At 50.5% G+C, this 19,498-nt stretch overlaps 2 protein-coding genes across 3 annotated transcripts; both read right to left on the bottom strand.

The window, feature by feature from the left end:
- Nucleotides 1-635: 635 nt before the first annotated feature.
- THAP7 (THAP domain containing 7) lies at nucleotides 636-3,429 on the bottom strand. Of its 2 annotated transcripts, XM_045459483.1 has the most exons (5): nucleotides 3,301-3,429; nucleotides 3,049-3,128; nucleotides 2,473-2,628; nucleotides 1,541-1,681; nucleotides 636-1,349 (listed from the first exon to the last, which is right to left on the bottom strand). In XM_045459483.1, exons 2-5 carry the CDS (start codon nucleotides 3,126-3,128, stop codon nucleotides 785-787), a joined length of 942 nt encoding a protein of 313 aa, XP_045315439.1. In that variant the 5' UTR covers nucleotides 3,301-3,429; the 3' UTR covers nucleotides 636-784. The 2 variants fall into 2 exon arrangements, with proteins under 2 accessions (XP_045315439.1, XP_045315440.1); XM_045459484.1 differs by lacking the exon at nucleotides 2,473-2,628 and having other exon boundaries at nucleotides 3,301-3,421.
- Nucleotides 3,430-4,217: 788 nt separating this feature from the next.
- Nucleotides 4,218-12,466, bottom strand: LOC123588458 (tubulin alpha-3 chain). Its single transcript, XM_045459482.1, has 5 exons — nucleotides 12,361-12,466; nucleotides 8,435-8,657; nucleotides 7,404-7,552; nucleotides 6,410-7,090; nucleotides 4,218-4,606 (listed from the first exon to the last, which is right to left on the bottom strand). The coding sequence occupies exons 1-5, from the start codon at nucleotides 12,361-12,363 to the stop codon at nucleotides 4,310-4,312; spliced, it is 1,353 nt and encodes a 450-aa protein (XP_045315438.1). The 5' UTR covers nucleotides 12,364-12,466; the 3' UTR covers nucleotides 4,218-4,309.
- Between the last annotated feature and the right edge of the window lie 7,032 nt (nucleotides 12,467-19,498).

Below are 19,498 nucleotides of genomic sequence, written 5' to 3'. Positions count from 1 at the left end.
TCATGTGTGCAGTTAATCACCCTGCACACTGAACTGTTTGCCACAATCACAGACTCAGGGAAGCCTACTTTCCAGTCAGCTTGAAGAAAAATGGGGACTCCAGTTGAGGCCAGGATTGCTGTCTTCATGCCTGCCTCCAAGTTTCCCCCACCTCTTCTCAGACCTCCGGGGACTAGAAGTGTCACTTGCTGGGCCCTTACTACTTGCCAAGCATAGTAGCACTAGGTCAGAAATTGCCATCTTTGTCCGTTTTTCAGATGAGCCAGGCCCAGTGTAAGTGGGTGGCTGGTCTGCAGGCTGGGGTTCAGATGTTGTACCCTACTGACTGCTGGGCAGATTAGGCTAGTGGATAAAAGCCATGCAGGTGTCCTTGTAGAGACTGACTCTGGCCTGGGTTTCAGAAATGTTTTCAAAAGGACTAGACTACTTCTGTCTGGGCTGTTTCAGGTACCAAGGAGAGGGTGCCTGGCACTGTTGCTGGCCTCTGCTCACACCATCCTGTCCCTCAAAACCCTGTGGGGACTGGAGTTGCATGAGGTGGGGTGGGCAAAAAGCTGAATTTTCTGCTCTTCACCGCTGAGAGCTTGGATAATTGGGGAGGGGCCCCAGCCCCTAGCTAAGCCAGATAGCAGGGCCTCCTAGAATCCACTTTATTATGGCATCTGGCAGGTCTGGTGGACACAGCTCAGATGGGGTCCTTCTCCAGGTGGATTCTAAGGGGGGAAGAGGCTGAAGCCCTAAGAGGCAACCTCTCAAGTCAGCTCCGGGCCCAGCAGCCCCTCACTCAAGCCATGCTGTTGCTCAGCTGCATGGCAAAGTCCTGCACATGCTCCTTCAGAGTCTGGCGGGCATCTGCCTGTGCCCGCTTCTCCCGTGCCCGCTCTTGCTGCAGCTTGCTCAGCCGCAGCCGCAGCCGCTGCTCTCGCCGCTTGCAAGCCTGCAGCTGGCGCTGGGCCTTGTCCAGGGCATCGAGTGCGGCCTCAGCCCGCCGTTTCCAGAGCAGGGCACTGCCCACCTGGTAGCTGTGCTCATTCTGGATATAGGCTCCGGCTGGGGGTGGGAGACGAAGCATGTAGGCTGAGGGGGAGACAGGCCGTGGTTCAAGGGGGGATGGCTGCCGCTCTGGCTCCCGCTCCGGCGAGGGCTGGGCACTGCAGCCTGCTTCATCTGCCTGGGCACCCAGGGGCCCCAAGAGGTCTGAGAAGGGGCTGCTGAGGCCAGCCTCCAGCCTCCCAGTGGGGGAGGCAGGCAAAGCAGCAGGTGCTGAGGCCTCTTCCACAGGAAAGCAGGCGACATCAGCAGGTGGTGGTGGAGAAAATGGAGTCGTGGGCCCACGGCCCTCAGAGCAGCTGAGAGAAAAGAGAGAGAGAGAGACACTAATAGGCCAGGCCAAGGCCTTGCCAGACTCTACTTCACTGGCCCACCCTAGTCTACTCCACTGGTTTAGAACCCTGTCCAGCAAGACTGCTGGCACACATCCTAAAGCCCAGTCTCTCAGATCTGGGGTGGGAATGGGGCACCCTCCACCCACAGCACATACCGCTTCCTGCATCGCCGGAGCCGGCTGACGTCGGGGGGGCCAGGTGGGTAACTGTGCCCCTTGGTCTTGGTTGTCCGGCGTAACTTGGAGAAGGACTCAAATATCGTGGGAACTGCCCCCTCCTTCAGCCTGTGATACCCGCTGTGGGGAAAAACAGCCTGGATGAGGTGGACAATAAGCATTGCCCCCCAGGGCCAGCTGCAGGGCACAGAGCTAGCATGCCCCCAGCACCCCAGATCAGGCTCTCCCATGCTAGCACAGTGGGAGGTGGGTAGGCATGTTGCCAGCACTTAGTTTAGGGAATGCCACTTTAGGTAGACTTACACCAATCTCTTTCCTGCAGGGCTCTTCAAAATTAGACGTGTAAAAAAAGACTGTACTAGAACTAGGCTGACCAGCCAAAACGATTAATTTCATTGTGGGAGCGCCTGGGTGGCTCAGTTGGTTAAGCATCTGCCTTCAGCTCATGTCATGATCTCACAGTCCGAGAGCTCGGGCCCCGCACCAGGGCTCTGTGTTGACAGAGCCTGGAGTCTGCTTCGGATTCTTTGTCTCCCTCTCTCTCTGCCCCTCCCCTGCTCACGCTCTGTCTCTCTCTCTCTTTCTCTCAAAAATAAACATTAAAAAAAAAATTTTTTTTAAAAGAATAATTTCATGTGGATTTGCTGGGAGGACTGGGGTTCTAAAGAATAGCCTTTGAAAAAGCTAATGTTTTCCTCTCCTGTCTCTAGCACAGTTACCCTGAGGGGGTGGGTCTTACTGTCACCGAGGTGCAAAGCTGGGAAAAAGCAGCCACACCGCGTAACCAGGTCGGCCTGGGCTCCAGCCAGTGGCTTCAGGATCGTCCTCATCTGGCCGTACAGCTGCCCCAATCGGCCGACTACTCTGATGCGTCAAACCCTGCCCCAGTGACCACTGCCACAGAGGCTCACCTGATTCCCACCAGCTCAAAGCAGTTCTCCTCGAAGTGCTTGGAGCAGAAGTAGATGTACTCGGAAGCCGGGTCCCACAGGCCCTGGCCGCTGGGGTCCAGCCGCTGGCAGTTGGCCAGCCACAAGCCTCGCCTCGGGTTGTCCTTCTTGGGAAGTCTGCGGAGCCACAAACCAGTAAGCACCAGGGTGTCTGTAGCCCTGGACTGAAGCTGCTCAAGCACTCCAGACGGCAAGGACTGGTCATGCACACGCCACCACCAGATCTCCCTTCAACCCTGCCAGGTAAACACCTCCCACCAAGGTCCAGATGAAGAAACTGAGGCCTCGAGGAAAGCAACTTCCTTAGCGTCACCTGGCAGGTGAGAGTCAGAAAGCGGAGGGACGCAGGCTGGTGGACCTCCCATGCTTCCTCTCCCACCTAGGCTCAGTGACACCCGCCCCGCCCCTCTCCCCCCTACAAATACAAGCATCGCGCCAACCAGAGGAAAGCGCATGCGCAATCGTGGCTCCACGAAGAGGGTAAAACCGGTGCAGGCACACGTGAGCCTTCGCGTGCCAGCACGCACGCGCGCTGACCTGTGGAAAGAGATGCCGCGGTTGCGCGTCTCGCGCGTGTCCCTTGTGCAGCAGCCGGCGGCGGAGCAGTGACGCGGCATCTGGGGAAGAGGCGGGAGCTTGGTCGTGGGCGGCTCTCCAGGCCCGGAAGGGCCTCGCGCCCCCAGCCGCCGATCCGCTCCTGGCGGCCCTGGCCTGCCGGGTCTCCCCCGGCCCGATCTCGCCCGAGCCCCGTCCCAGCCCGTTCTCCTGACTCCCGTCAGCGGCACTCACGATCTCGCCATTGCTGCGCCGCTGAAGTCTCGCGAGGAGTGGAGCGCGGTGGAAGTTGATACCATAGAGACTCGGAAGAGCGAAGCACTCGACCCAGGGGCGGGGCGAGGCGGGCACCGGAAGCGGCGAAGCGTAATGTTGCTGCCAGGTCTGCGTAGTCCCACCCTCCCTGAGCGCCTGCGCAGTAGTACACTCGGGCTCTTGGCTTTTCAGGCCAAACTCTTGGCCGTCAACACCTCGGCACCGAAGGAGCGGCGCCCCGCTCGTTGGCGCAGAGTCCCCGTAGTGTATGTATGGGTCTGGTGGCGCCGCAGCGGGAAACCGGCAGGGTCCCGGGATCCACGCTGGCAGCCCGGGAAAGGCTAGACTGCAAAAAGGAAACTCCCAACTAGAAAAAGGGGCCAGAATACGTGATCAATATAACCCGACAAATTCAGTGGCCATAGCTTACTCCGGGAGAGGTGCCATGGGTGGGCGGTGATGGGCAGAAAGCCCTGTTACAGTTCCTTCTGACAGGCACGCGGCTGAGTTAGAGGTGAAAACAAAAAACTTCAAGGAATGATAGCCTCACAGTAAATAAGTTTGCACTGGGGCGGGGCTGCCTCCCTGGACCCTCCCACAAGACTGGGTGAAAGTAGCCACTCCACAATTTAGAAGACAACCAAATTACTATTCCATTCTTCAAAGAACATCAAGAATGGGTGAAGGATTTAAGAAATGCCTAAATTTAAAGTAACCAAAGCATTCTTCCTAATTCCTTCAGCCACGCCTTTTGAAACTTTCTTTCTAGGGTTAAAGTGGTAACTAGACATACAGACATGCTTAATTTTTTGAGAGGAAACATGTTTTTCCCCTGGAAATCCACCTGGAAAAGGCAGGTGTCTACATCGGGAATTATGGCAAAACCACAAAGGACATGATGATTCAATATACAAACTTTAATAGATAAACATATCTTGTAATGTTATAATGGGGATGATACAAAAGGATGGTTGCCAGAGGCACTCATTCAGTATTCTTCCCCTTCTTCAGCCTCTGCTTCCACGGAATCCACACCCACCTCTTCATAATCTTTCTCCAGAGCTGCCAGGTCCTCCCGGGCCTCGGAGAACTCCCCTTCCTCCATGCCTTCCCCCACGTACCAGTGCACAAAGGCTCGCTTTGCATACATGAGGTCAAACTTATGGTCTAGGCGGGCCCAGGCCTCGGCAATGGCGGTAGTGTTGCTCAGCATGCACACGGCCCGCTGCACCCTGGCCAGGTCCCCTCCGGGGACGACGGTGGGGGGTTGGTAGTTGATGCCCACCTGCCAGAGAAGGGGAAGAAAACAGTCTGTGCAACTTGTGTCAAACCCAGAAATGGTAGCTGCTTTCATGGAAACAAAAGACATGCAGGTGCCTTCTTTGTGCCAGGCAAGGTGTCAGGTGAGCAGGGTGCTGGTTTCCAGACCAGGAAAACTGGGGAAAAGGAGCCCTGGCTCCCGGCTCAGTCCCAAGTTGCCTGAAGGGCTGTGTCCCAGCAACTGAGACATGTGACAGGTGCTCAGGTAACAGGGCTGTTTCTTCTAAAAGGGGACACTGCTTTGTATTGCTCATGTTATTTTCCCCATAGGCTTCTACAAGATGGGGATTCATTTCTGTAGCTGAAACCTTTTCCACTCGATTCAGAGTACTATGGCCGTATCACCAGGGGAGATCATAGCCCCGGTCTCCCACCAAATGAGCCAGCCTGTGCACAATAGGGCGACAGGCACACCCTCAGGTCCTAGGACTGTTGCTACTACTGCAACAGGAGGTGGCCTATGTGTGTGCTAAGTAGGAGAAAGGGGTGATATTCGAGGGCTGGGTCCAAAAGGGGAGGCATTCTAAGTTTCCAAACCAGGAGACAACACGACCAGAGGTTTGGGCAGGAATACACAGGGTCAGTTAGAGCTGGGGTCGGCAAACTTTGTCTATAAAGAGCAAGACAGGGACGCCTGGGTGGCTCAGTTGGTTAAGGTGTGCAACTTCAGCTCAGGTCGCGATCTCACGGCCTGTGAGTTGGAGCCCCGTGTGGGGCTCTGTGCTGACAGCTCGGAACCTGGAGCCTGTTTCAGATTCTGTGTCTCCCTCTCTCTCTGACCCTCCCCCGTTCATGCTCTGTCTCTCTCTGTCTCAAAAATGAAAATAAATGTTAACCAAAAAAAGAGCAAGGCAGCACATATTCTAGGCTGGGTGGGCCACATGGTCTCTGTCACAATTACTTAATTCTCTCTTTGGAGCACAAAGGCGGCCACAACAAGACACCAATGAACAGGTGTGGGTGTGTCCACATAAAACTCTACGTGGCTGGTCTGCCAACTGTGCCGATCCCTGAACCCAGAATAGGAAGGGCTAGTGAAGGACCCGCTGCAGCAAGCCCACCAGAAGCAGTAAGGTCTGAGCCAGCTAGGCGGCATGGAAAGCAAGGCAGAGGGAAGCACGTTCTCCCAGATGGAAAGCATCGACAGTTTAGCGTCCAAGTACTGGACAAAGCTGAAGAGCTACAGCAAGTTTCCTATTCTGTATCAGATGGAAGACTGGCACAAACTGTGTTGGAGGCAGCCTCTGCCCAAACTTGCCAATCTTACTAACGGAGAAATGAGCATGTTGCCATTTCTTCCAAAAACGTCCATGACCATTTTTCGTTAAATCAAATGCTGCATGGGACGTTTAGATTTCGTTTAATTTCCTTATGCCTGAAGAATGACGTGGGATTTAGGAACACTGATGTTTACAGTGATACCCCAATTTCAAATATCCACATCAATTATCCAAATGCCCTTGAAAATTGCTACATTTCTAAGTCCAAACTATTTTTCCCACACTAATTCTTTCACCCAGAAGCGGCAACAAAAATCCTTCCAAAAACTTTCTGTTCTGTTAAAAAAGAAAATTCTCACACAGATACACAATGCGATAACTCAGGAAGGGAGTTCAAATGGCACCACTGAATAAATTATCACTCCGGCTCACTGATTGATGACCAAGGGGCTGGCTGCCATGGAACAGGGCATCCCCTACAAAGGGCATGCTGTGCTTGGTCGGCTGCCTGCTGACCGGTAACACCACTCAACATCACCCAGTCCTACCTTAAATCCAGTTGGGCACCAATCCACAAACTGGATGGTGCGCTTGGTCTTGATGGTGGCGATGGCTGCGTTGACATCTTTCGGGACCACGTCCCCCCTGTACAACATGCAGCAGGCCATATACTTGCCGTGCCGAGGGTCACACTTGACCATCTGGTTAGCCGGCTCAAAACAGGCATTGGTGATCTCGGCCACAGACAGCTGCTCGTGGTACGCCTTCTCAGCTGAGATGACCGGGGCGTAGGTGGCCAGGGGGAAGTGGATGCGGGGGTAGGGGACCAGGTTGGTCTGGAATTCCGTCAAGTCCACGTTCAGGGCCCCATCAAATCGCAGGGAGGCCGTGATGGAGGACACGATCTGCCCGATCAGACGATTAAGGTTGGTGTACGTGGGCCGCTCGATATCCAGGTTGCGCCGACATATGTCGTAGATGGCTTCGTTGTCCACCATGAAGGCACAGTCAGAATGCTCCAGGGTCGTGTGGGTGGTCAGGATGGAGTTGTAGGGCTCCACCACGGCCGTGGACACCTGGGGGGCCGGGTAGATGGCAAACTCCAGCTTGGACTTCTTGCCGTAGTCCACCGACAGCCGCTCCATGAGCAGGGACGCAAACCCAGAGCCGGTGCCGCCCCCGAAACTGTGGAAGATGAGGAAGCCCTGCAGCCCCGTGCACAGATCCGCCTGAGAGAAACCAGAGACCGTGAGCCAGTGCCTGCGGAAGCCACACCGCCGACCTCCGACAAGCCACGCTCGCTTCTTTGCCTCTGCGGGATGATCACACATTCAAATCGTCCACAGCGCACGTGCAGGACGCTCGGGAGCAAAGCAAGGCAGACGTTAGAGATGTACGGACGCACTGAAGCCACACGTGAAGGGAAACGTGGACTCAAGATTCTGGCCTGGGGTTTTGCCAGGGCGACCTCCTGGTCGCAATCCCTGCACACCCTCCCGTCCGGGGCAACGTCCACAGGAAGCCTTCTCGGCACCCCCTTACCAGTTTTCGGATCCGGTCCAGGACCAGGTCGACGATCTCCCTGCCGATGGTATAATGGCCTCTGGCGTAATTATTGGCTGCGTCCTCCTTCCCGGTGATCAGCTGCTCTGGGTGGAAGAGCTGCCTGTAGGTCCCCGTGCGCACTTCATCTACAAAGAGGACACGTGGGCCGCAGGGCTTCAAGCCTGTTGTCAACTCACCAGGAGGGGTGGGTTTGGGGACCGTCGGGATCTACCAAGCACGTGCCGTTCCTCGCGGGTCGGCAGCATCAGGGTCTCGTAGAAAACGTCTCTGCGTCATACGCAGACCACAACAGCAATCTATGGCTCGCCAGGTAAAGTCAAGTGGAGGTACAAAGTCCAATCTGACTGGTCCTCAAAGAAGGGAAACCACTCACACCCGCACACAGGTGATTCTGCACGTGCATACGTATGTCCTCCTACCCACCGCTGCCTCCAAGAGTGTAACTAAAAAATCGCTTACATACCAGACAGTCACCAGGTCAGCATGACCTTGGCCGGCCAGTCCCATCAGGGCACCCTCTGTGGCCTGCCTCTCACAGGCTTTAGGGTGACATCCTGTCTTCCCCTGGGTGGCCACTGAAAGGTGCTCTCTCCTTGCAGCTCTCCCTGGCAACCACTTCAGCCTTCTAATCCGGAGGAAGCCAACGAATGTGCTCTCCTTACCTTTCTGTCAGATGCAGGTCAAGATTCTCACGCGGCAGCATTTTGGTGTGCGCAGCGTTAAGGAGGGACCAGTGCCTGGGCACCCCGCAGGTGGAGTCTACACAACCACCTGCCTGGGGCTGAGGCGGCCACGAGTGAATCTATTACCAGCCTATGTTTTTCCTGTACGTTAGGTTCTCCTAACTTAGGAGCCTCAGTTTCTCACCTGATGTAGCCACAGGCGTGTACTTGCACACCCCGTCCTTTCCGCAGAAAGGATTCAAAGGAGCACAGGGGGCATGGAGGGGGCTTCAGGGAGGCTCTCCCACTCTCCCGGGAAAGCCGCCCAAGTGCCCGAGTACCTACCGACCACGGTGGGCTCCAGGTCCACAAACACCGCTCTGGGCACATGCTTGCCAGCCCCAGTCTCGCTGAAGAACGTGTTGAACGAGTCGTCCCCACCACCGATGGTTTTGTCACTTGGCATCTGACCATCGGGCTGAATTCCATGTTCAAGGCAGTACAGTTCCCAGCAGGCGTTGCCGATCTGGACACCTGCCTGCCCCACGTGGATAGAGATGCACTCGCGCTGGGAACCAGAACACAAACGTTGAGATCCCCTTGTCTTCAAGGGAACCAACACTATATGGCATGGAAACCGTATTAACACACACATCTACATGTATTTCACATTGTCTATGGCTTTCCCAGACCTTTCCCAGAAGGCTTATGTGACCCTTTTCAAGTCCCTATGAAAACTGAGGTGCTCTAAACCGCCTTAGCTACTAAGTGCCGGACTTAGCCCCTACACAAAAGTGTTTGCTACCATACACGTAATGTCAGTGATAAACGCCACACCATACAGTCACATACAGCCACAGTCACCATACAGCCACAGTTATTCTCTAAAGAGTATAGCGATTAGTTTCTGATGGTGTCCTGTCCAAAGAGAATGTAACAAGTAACAGATCAGGGAAGGAAGAGTGGACTTGGACACAGGTCACCATGGCCCAGGTGCCAGTGGTCACCATATGTGTGCCATCCATCTACCCATCTACAGCTACCCTCTATTTTCTCCACCCAGGGCTGTGCTCAGGGAGGCTGACCCATCTGGACTGCATTTAAGGGGCTTCCTTGCACCTGGCTTCTGGTTGCATTAGCCAAGGCGGGCATCAGCAAGAGACTGCGAGGTTAGAGGACAGTGTGGTCAGGGTGCTCACTTCCTGGCTCCCACCCTGCCGGACTGCCATGAGCTCCCTGAGTGTGTTTATCAAGGCCACAAACTTTCAGCAGTCAGTGTTCTTGACAAAGCCACCTTCTCAGCTTCTAGTGACCACTCCCTTCACCTCAAGGCTAGGAGTTAATGGCAACCAGACATCACAAACGGTAGGACACTACACTGTCCTTTGGTGGTTTCCTTAGACTCAAAGCACCGATTTTGACTGTATCCTATCTTTCCTGCCATAAACATAACTGTACAGTCATTAATCATTTGTTCTATTTTAGACACCTTATCCTTACAAATACATAGAAGAGATCAAATAAAATTCAAGGTGTCCCACCTTGAATCCTAAATCCTAATATACAATACCAAGAACTTGAAGTCCTGTTTTTAAGTTTGGCAGGTAATTTTTTTTTTTATTCTAAAGGATTGTTTATTATGGAGAGGCAGCACAAGCAGGGGAGGGACAGAGAGAGAAGGAGACAGAAGCCGAAGCAGGCTCCAGGCTCTGGGCTGTCAGCACAGAGTCCGACACGGGGCTCGAACCACAGACCGTGAGATCATGACCCGAGCTGAAGTCGGACGCTTAACCGCCTGAGCCAGGTGCCCCCGAAGTCCCAGTCCCGTTTCTTATCACACAAACACCAACTCTCCAATTAGGGGCATAGAGATTCACGTAACGCCACAATACCCTAAGAATCCATCCCAGAAGGAACTATTCAGTTGCAGAAAGAACTTCTCCAATGACAAGGAATGCACTCCTTCAGGGAAGAAATTCATCAACACTCTGGGAAGTCTTTTGGAATCCACACAATCACACCATTTACAGATCAGTATTATTCATTTTGCCTTACTTAAATCCAGGCAGCCTATGCTTCACAGGATGCCTGATTTAGTTTTCTACGGACTCAGCCCTAGTATGATCACAGTAAGCTCTGTACCCTGAGAAAATCCCTCAGTTTTTTCTTTTACAAAATGGGGGCTTGCATGATCTGCAAGGCCACTTCCATCTGATTATCCAATGGAACTAACGAAAAGCAGTCAGAAAAATCATTCCTAGCTTTCAATAGAAAGCCATTAAAAATTCATCACCAACCTCACCTGATCATTAAAAGTTTACCTTGCTTTACTCAGCCTTAACTTCATCCTCTTTCTTTTCAAGCTCCAGTCCAACTGCTCTCTTCATATTCTTGGCAGATTACTTTGTTCCCTACGTACCCAGAAGCTTCAGCTTCCAGACAGCAAATGCGCAGACCTTTCTGCTCTCTTCCTCCTGTCAATTGTTTCTACTGATCCCCTACCCGCTAACAGTCCTCAAAGTAATCACTGGCCTTCTCAGGCCACTAGAGATCCACAGACCTCTTCAGGGTAATTGGAAATTAAAGCGATTTCACAGTAGGACTACTGAGATAACCAGCCCTTTTCACCGTGTTCACATTTCACCGTGTTCACTGATGGTGCATAATCAAACAGTGGGTAAAACTGGGGTGCTTGGGTGCCTCAGTCAATTAAGCATCCAACTTCAGCTCAGGTCATGATCTTACCATTTATGAGTTTAAGCCCCGCACTGGGCTCCGCACTGACAGTGCAGAGCCTGCCTGGGATTCTCTCACGCTCTCTCTCTCAAAACAATAAACTTAAAAAAAAAAAAGTGGGTAAAATTCTTAATGCCCTAGTACAAATCAAGGTAGTGGCACCAAACTATACCGGTGTTCGTTAGATTCTTCACCCTTATGCACTCACGGTAAAAAGACCAAAAAAAAAAGGCAATTTCATTTCAGAATATTCATGATGAAGCAAAAAATGATTATTTTATAAAACATCCACCCTCAAGTACTGTGATAAAACGGAAAGTATCCATAAAGCACTTGTGCACCTGCTGAAATACAGCTGTTTTAAGAAATAGCACTTGTGTGTTTTCAGTTGCCAACTGAACTAGCTTTTTTCACAGAATGTTATTTTCCTTGCAAGAGGCGACAAACTATGGCTATTGCAACTTGGATATCTGGTGTTTATGTTAGCATGTTGTCTGAAAGTAAATAAATATTTTTAAAATTTCTAACATGGCAAATGACTATGGAGATAACCCACATAAACAAAGGCTTTGGAGTCCTGATTTGTTACACTGTAGAGATGTCCATGGAGTGCCTGGGTGGCTAAGATGGTTAAGCATGACTCTTGCTTCCCCATCAGGTCATGATCTCATGGTTTGTGAGTTTGAGCTCATTGGGCTGGCAGTGCAGAGCCTGCTTGGGATTCTCTCTCTCCCTCTCCCTCGCCCCTCCCCCACTTGCACTCTCTCTCTCTCTCTCTCTCTCTCTCTCTCTCTCAAATAAACTCTATAAAAAAAATAAATACTGTAGGGGCACCTGGGTGGCTCAGTCGGTTAAGTGTTGGACTTCAGCTCAGGTCATGATCTCCTATCACATGAGTTCGAACGCCACGTTGGGCTCTGTGCTGACAGCTTAGAACCTGGAGCCTGCTTTGGATTCTGTGTCTCCCTCTCTCTCTGCCCCTCCCCCACTTGTGCTGTGTGTGTGTCTCTCTCTCTCAAAAATAAACATACGTTAACATACATACATACATACATACATACTCTAGGGATGTCCTGGGACCCCAACGTTTGAGAACCACCTTCCAGGCCTCAGGAACCCAACATAACGGCTGTCCTCAGAGACTGAGTCAAGGCCACCCAACAAGTCAAGGTCACCCAGCTTCCAACCTGGCTCATAAAGTTACAATTTTAGAGAAGACATCTGCACCTGCCGACCCCCCTTCATCCAGGACATTACCACGACGCAGGTTGCCGCTGCCCTCAGGGTTCGCACACCCAGAGAACAAGCGAGAGAACTATCATCTGTTCGTCCGGGCAGCCCTGGGCCTCCCGTGCCCAGCCCAGCCCCCTCTTTCCCCCGATCTCCACCCCCCCCCCCCCCACACACACACACAGAGCCCCGGTCCTAGGATTTGTCCCAGTCTTGCCCCACCCAGGGGCCTCATGTGGCGGGGTTCATCCTCCCTCCTGCCTGGGCCTCTAGGAACCGAGAGTGGCCAGGGGGGGGGGCCTCACCATGGTGAGTTCAGCTGCTGCCCAACGCCGTTACCAGACCTCAACCGCTGCCACCGACGCCACGCGCCCAACTGCCGCTGCTGCGCGGTGCACCCGGCCCGGGATTGGCCCGCCGCTGCCCAGGTGCCCATTGGTCCTCAGTGCCTCGGGGCGGACCTAGGCCTGGAATCCCGCTTCTGATTGGACGGTACTTGACTTGCGGAGTATGGTGCTTTCTGATTGGATATGGCTGTGGCGGGAAGGCTGTGGCCTAGCCAAAGCCGAGCATTCTGATGCATCCTCGGATGCTAGGTGGGAGTGGTCACGGTTTTCTCTGCGTGGGACATAGCACATTTTCGTGCACGTAAGCCCTCCATGTGCGCGTGGCTTCACGTCAAGCTTGTGCCGCCTTCTTGCTTGGAGGCCCAGGCCCACTCACCTGTCTGCACGTGATTCCGGTCTTGGCAAACGAGACACCCTCTCAAGGCCTGCCCACCATCTACCTGTAACCAATGCAAAGGAGAGCTGCTCTCCCGTGCTTCGCAAGCCAATAAAAGACTTGCACCAAGTTTTTGCCTTGAAGATAGGCTATTCCTTGGTGTGGCACCACCCAGGAGAACGTAAAACCAGTGTTCAACGTCCCGAACTTCCTGATGGCTTATAAACGAGGGGTTTTACGGGGAAAGTTGGGGGCAGGGCGGGGGCCGGGGGGGGGGGGTCTCCTGAGAAGGTGGACGCTGTTGGTTGGAGGCTCATGAAGTCATGTTCACAGATGTTACTTTGTTACTTCAAGTGGCTTCATCTGGTCCACGGAGGTGTGTTCTATCTCAAGAGACTTGAGATAGACTAACAACCAACAAGATGGATGCCAGCTTCATACCCAAAATCTACACCCGGCTTTCTTGTCCACCCTTTTTCCGGTGCAGAAAGGCCTTTGCCATCCAGCGCCCAGGAACCAGGCAGGATTTGATTACTTCTTTAATCTGGGGATTTCTGAGTTTCTGGGGACAAGGCAGTTGGAGGGTATACCCCAGTCTCCCCCCGCCAAGGCTGGGTTGGAGTGCAGTGTCCATTTTGGGGAACTTTGGTACAATCACCTGATTCTTCCATTCTGTAAAGACTGACTTAACTTTCTTTGGGATCCACTGTGTATGTATTTCTGAGAAAGGAAGGGTAAAAGGAATTCTGGCATAACCCCAAACTTATCACCAGAATGCAACATCCTTTCTGGTGATTCCCTAGAGCAGGTTGGAGCAGACCCTTAACTTCTTACAGAAGAGCGGGAACTCTGCCCCTGCAGTGGCACACAGCAGGTAGAGGAGCTGGACTTTTTCTGTAGGCCTTGGGAACATTTGGATAGTATGATTAGGTCGGCCCTTAGAAAGATAGCTTTGGCAGCAGGGAGGAGGGAGATGGAAGGAGGTCAACGGAGAGCCAGGGAAACCAGGAGAAACCCTCCCTGCTTCTTCCCTCCAAGAGAGTGAATCCTTCTATCTTAGGTCACCTGCCATAACAGAACACCGTGGACTGGGTAGCATAAGTAACGGAAGTTTATTTTCTGGCGGTTCTAAAGGCTAGGAGAGTAATGCAAGGTCAAGTTCTGGAAGGGTTGGTTTCTAGCGAGGGCTCTCTTCCTGATTGCAGAAGGCTCCCTTCTTGCTGTGTCTGCCTATAGGGGTGGGAGGAGAGAGCAAGCTCTCGGTGTCTCTTCTTACAAGGACACTAATCCTATCAGATCAGGGTCCCACCTTTATGACCTCATTTAACCTTAATTGCCTCCTATTTCCAAATATAGTCGCATTGGGGGTTAGGGCTTCCACGTAGGAATTTGGCAGGGGGACCCAATTCAGTCTATAGCACCCTCCTCCACCCTCATGGCTCCAATCATTCTACATACATCACTGAATTGTAGCCTGTATCACATTTTAAAGTACTATTTATTTTTTCTGGTTTTAAAAGTAACACATATTCAGAGGAGAAAGTGTAGGAAATGAAGAATGACATAAGGAAAATAAAAATCATCCCCAAACCCACACCTTATAGCTAAACGTTATTAATATGTCAAGGTGTTCTTAGTTTTTTTTTCCCCCTGTGTATATACTTATACATGGGTTTTACAAAATTGGATCCAACAATATGATTTTTTGATTTAGTAACAACTTTGAGATATAATCCACATACCATACAATTTATTTTTTTAAAAATATGTTTTTTTGTTTGTAAGTAATCTCTACACCCAATGTGGGACTCAAACCCACAACCCTGAAATCAAATCACATGCTCTACCAACTGAGCCAGCCAGGTGCCCCACAACTCACCCATTTAAACTGGTGTACAATCCACTGGTTTCCAGTATATTCACAGAGTTGTGCAACTATCACCACAATCCATTTGAAAAGTTAGAGTAGGTGACTTATTTGTTTAAGTTTATTTATTTATTTATTTATTTATTTAGAGAGAGCATGAGTGGTGGAGGGGTGGAGAGAGAGAGACAGAGAGAGAGAGAGAGAGAGAGAGAATCACAAGCAGGCTTCACAGTGTAAGCGGGGAGCCTGAAGCAGGGCTCAAACCCACAAACCGTGAGATCAGGACCTGAGCCAAAATCAAGAGTTGGATGCATAACCGACTGAGCCACCCAGGCGCCCCATCACGATTCATTTTAGAACATTTTTATCATCTCCAAAAAAACCCATGCTCTTTTGCTGCCAACCTCCAGTCCCTCCCATCAACCTAGTCCTAGGCAACTTCTTTTAAATTTTATTTTAGAGAGAGAGAGAGAGAGGGAGAGAGAGCAGGAGCAGAGCAAGTGAGTGAGAGAATCCCAAGAAGGCTCCATGCTGAGCATGGAGACACAGGACACAGGACTCAATCCCCTGGGATCACAATCAGCTGAAATCAAGAGTCAGATGTTCGACCCACTGAGCCACACAGGCGCCCCAGCCCTAGGCAACTTCTAATCTACTTTCTGTCTTGGTAGATTTACCTATTCTGGACATTTCCTATAAACAGAATCATACAATATGTGGTCTTTTGTGAATGGCTTCTTTCACAGCACCATGTTTTCAAGGTTCATTCATGTTGTGGCATGACACATTCCTCCTGTTACATGATACATTCCTGTGGTAGCATGATCCTTCACTCCTGTTTCTTGCAAACAGCTTTATTGAGATACAGTTCACATACTCTACAATTCATCTATTTAAAATGCCCAATTACTTTTGGTATATTCACAGAGTTGTGCAGCCATTACCACAAGCAAGTTTAGAATGCTATCATCACCTCAAATTTCATTTCTTTTTATGGCCAAATAATATTCCATTGTATGGGCATACCATTTTTATTTTATTTTTTAATGTTTATTTTATTCATTTTGAGAGAAAGAAAGAGCAAGGGAGAGAGGGAGAGAGAGACTCCGAGGCAGGCTCTGCTCCACCAATGCACAGCACAGAGCCTGATGCAGGGCTCCATCCCAAGGTTCGTGAGCTCATGACCTAAGCCGAAATCAAAAGGCAGTTGCTCAACTGACTGAGCCACCCAGGTGCCCCTATACCATATTTTATTTACCCATTCATCAGTTGGTGGACATTTGTACTTTGTGGATATTATGAATAAAGCTGCTGTGAACACATGTTTTCATTTCTCTATGACAGGAATTGCTGGGTCTGTGGTAAACTACAGGTTCAACCTTTTAAGGAATTGCCAGACAAACCATGTGATTTTTTTTCAATCCTGATTTTCTCACTTAACATTAATCATGTGCTTTTTCATAAACTGTTAACGTGTTCAATGTTCTTTGAACGCTTGGCTTTTAATGTTTGCAGAGTTCCAATTCTTAGTTAACCAGTCCCCTGTTATTGGGCATCTACATTATTTCCAATTTTCATATTATAAACAGCCTTTCAGTGAGCATTTTTGGGCATCAATATTTTTTTGTGAAACTTTTAAAAATATTTATTTATTTTTGTGTGTGTGAGAGAGAGAGAGAGAGAGAGAGCACGAGTGAGGGAGGAGCAGAGAGGGAGGGAGACACAGAATCTGAAGCAGGCTCCAGGCTCTGAGCTTTTAGCACAGAGTCCGATGCGGGGCTCGAACGCATGAACCTACTGAGCCACTCAGGCACCCCTGGACATCAATATTTTTATGCATCTCTGATTATTTCTGAAGAGCAGATTAGTCAGACCATTGAATCAAAGGGCATAGGCAGTTTTAAGGCTCTTGGTACATAAAACCTTCCAAAAACATTGTGTCAGTTTGCGCTCTGGCAAGTTGAATTTGGGAATGCCAGTCACACACCACCTTATATTTTCATGGTCTCTTGAAGTCACCAAGGCAGGAACTTTGGAGATCTTTGACCCTATACTCAGCTCAACATGTAGCACACAGCACAAGTTCATGTTACGGAAATTAGCGTGAGCAAAGGAAGGCTGCATTAATGCTCTGCATTAACAGAGGCCATGGGATGGAGAGGAGGGTACAAGTGTCTGAGTCATCATGAAGACAGGCTCCACAGGACTTACCACCCAGCTGACATGGGGACTCACTGCAGACTCAAGTGGTAATAAAGCATCATGAGGCCAAGAACTCTCCACATGGAAGTTGAAGCGGCCAATGTGAGAAGAAGCCACATACCGCAGTCACTTAGGGACAGACGCCAGTAGGGACGGGGTGTAGACTGGAGGCAAGTCTTTTGTACTCCACTCTGTGGGCAGCAGTCTTGATATAAAGTGCTGGAAGAATTGCCTTCACTGAGATAGCGAGGTCATCAAACTCTCTGTCCACTTGGATATCCTGAGGAGAAACCCATTACAAGGCAATACATTACCACCTTCTGAGAACTTTGCTGGTTTTTGCTGGTACACACAAGGTTTTGGAGAAAATCCTTAGGGCAGCTTCTCTCCTATGGATGACAATGTCATTAGTCCCCAAACTATGGAAATAGGGAAGGGAAGGGCTCCGGGGAGCTCCTCGGAGTCTGTGATTTCTTGACCTGCAGGTTGGTTGCATAGGTCTGTGCTGTTTGTGGAAATTCACACCCCAATCCATGTGTACCTTTCAGCATAAACGTTATTCCTCAATAACAAATGAAAAGGCACGGGGAGTGAGGGGAAGGATACTAGCACCAATAGTGTCTTTCTCTACATAGGCCTTTTCTGTGGGGTCTGCTATCTCATCCCATCTTCACAATGACTCTGGGTGGGAGATTTTAGCCTCATTTCACAGAAGGACCAGGCTGAGCCCTGGGAATGGTTTTACACGAACTGTAAGGATTTAGAAGTATTTCCCTTACAGTGATTTATTTTTGAGAGACAGAGAGACAGAGCACAAGCAGGGGACGGGCAGAGAGAGAAGGAGACATGGAATCCGAAGCAGGCTCCAGGCTCTGAGCTGTCAGCCCAGAGCCCGACACCGGGCTCGAACTCACAAACCGTGAGATCATGACCTGAGCCGAAGTCGGACGCTCAACCAGCTGAGCCACTCAGGTGCCCCGAAGTATTTCCCTTAAAACTGAGAAGATCTAGGCTAGGGAGATTAGACTAATAACAGTCAAGGAATAGGAAAACGGAACATTGCATCTAGACAGGTGTTGCTCTCCAATTCAGAAGATCCCATGTTGATGGACTCAGGATTTGGTCCCAGGCCTGATTCCAAAGTCTGTGGTGTTTCTGTTATGCTAAAAGCTTCTGTTAATAACCATACATTATATTGAATAAGCATGTATTTTTGCAGAAGTTTCATATATAATTCCTTTTTTTTTTTTTTTAATGATGGAATCCAGTGCTGACAGGAATTCTCAGAGCAAGCGGAACATGGTCAAGGCATGCTACTCTCTGGCTTTGGAGCTGTAGAAACTGGGCAGGCAGAAGGAAGCAATAAGCAATAAGAAGAAGGAAGCATCAGTTGTCCCAGGCCTGAAGGATTGGAACTGTAAAAACGTCTCTGGAAAGACTTTGACACAAATCTGGTTTTAAATAAATGAGGGTTAGAATAAGCAGTGATTTGTGACTAGACTTCAGTTTAATAACTTGTGTTTGGGGATTCTCTTCTTAATGTTTAACTGCTTATATAATTTTCTCTCTATATTTTTAAGTTTATTTATTTTGAGAGAGAGAGAGCGAGCGAGCAGCGGAGGGGAACACAGAGGGACAGAGAGAGAATCCCAAGCAGGCTCCCTCCTTTCAGTGCAGAGACCAACATGGGGCTTGATCTCATGAACCATGAGATCATGACCTGAGCCAAAAGCAAGAGTCAGACACTTAACCAACTGAGCCGCCCAGGTGCCCTGAATTTTCTATATTAAAAAGGCACAATTGAGATGTCTCGGTGGCTCAGATGGTTGAGCATTTGACTCTTGATTTCAGCTCAGGTCATGATCTCAGGGTCATGGGATTGCTCCCTGCATCAGGCTCCATGCTTAGCATGGAGCCTTCCTAAGATTCTCTCTCTCTCTCTCTCTCTCTCTCTCTCTGCCTCTCCCTTTGCCCCTTTCCCAAAAACAAACAAACAAACAAAAAAAAACCAACCCATAACTGAATGAAAGGAGTCTTAATCTCCCTCAAAGTCAACGAGTGAATCTTCCAGCAACAATATCCACCTGCAGGCAGAACAGGCCAGGGGGTGAGGTGGGTAAGTACTGAACCTTCAAATCCAAACGTCAGTGAACAGTGAGCTAAGTGTCCTCTGAGGCAATTCTCTCTCAGCCAATGAAGAACCCAGGCATGAGTCAGAGATGAGACCGCAACGGTATCCCCCAGTCAGGAGTGGAAATAAAGCCACAGTGGCATTGTGACCCTCCATTCAGGCCTGGGGTGGAACTCAGACTTAGCCACACTGAGTATCTGAGCAGGACACTAGAAACTGCAGAACTAGATGTATTGGAGCTGGGCGGCACTCAAGCCTCTAGGCTGGATCCCTCTTTGGGATTGTAGGGCTTTGGTGGTGAGATGGAGTTTAGAGAAGGGGCCTCGGGCCTCCACAGGTGCCTCCAAGCCCTTGGCCCCGTGTCTTTGCCAGTATCCAGCCCCTGCCCTGCCCCAGACTTCCCAGTGGCGTTGGGCAAATGACTGCATCTCATTTACTCCGTTGCAAAAGGAGTGACTATGGCTCACCCGGGTTGGCTGTGAAAATGAAACAAGACATCGCCTTGAGAAGCACTTGTAAG

Source organism: Leopardus geoffroyi, chromosome D3, assembly GCF_018350155.1.
Source record: "Leopardus geoffroyi isolate Oge1 chromosome D3, O.geoffroyi_Oge1_pat1.0, whole genome shotgun sequence".
Lineage (NCBI taxonomy): Eukaryota > Metazoa > Chordata > Mammalia > Carnivora > Felidae > Leopardus > Leopardus geoffroyi.
The sequence above is the reverse complement of the archived record's forward strand: the minus strand, read 5'-3'. Positions and strand labels throughout refer to the sequence as shown.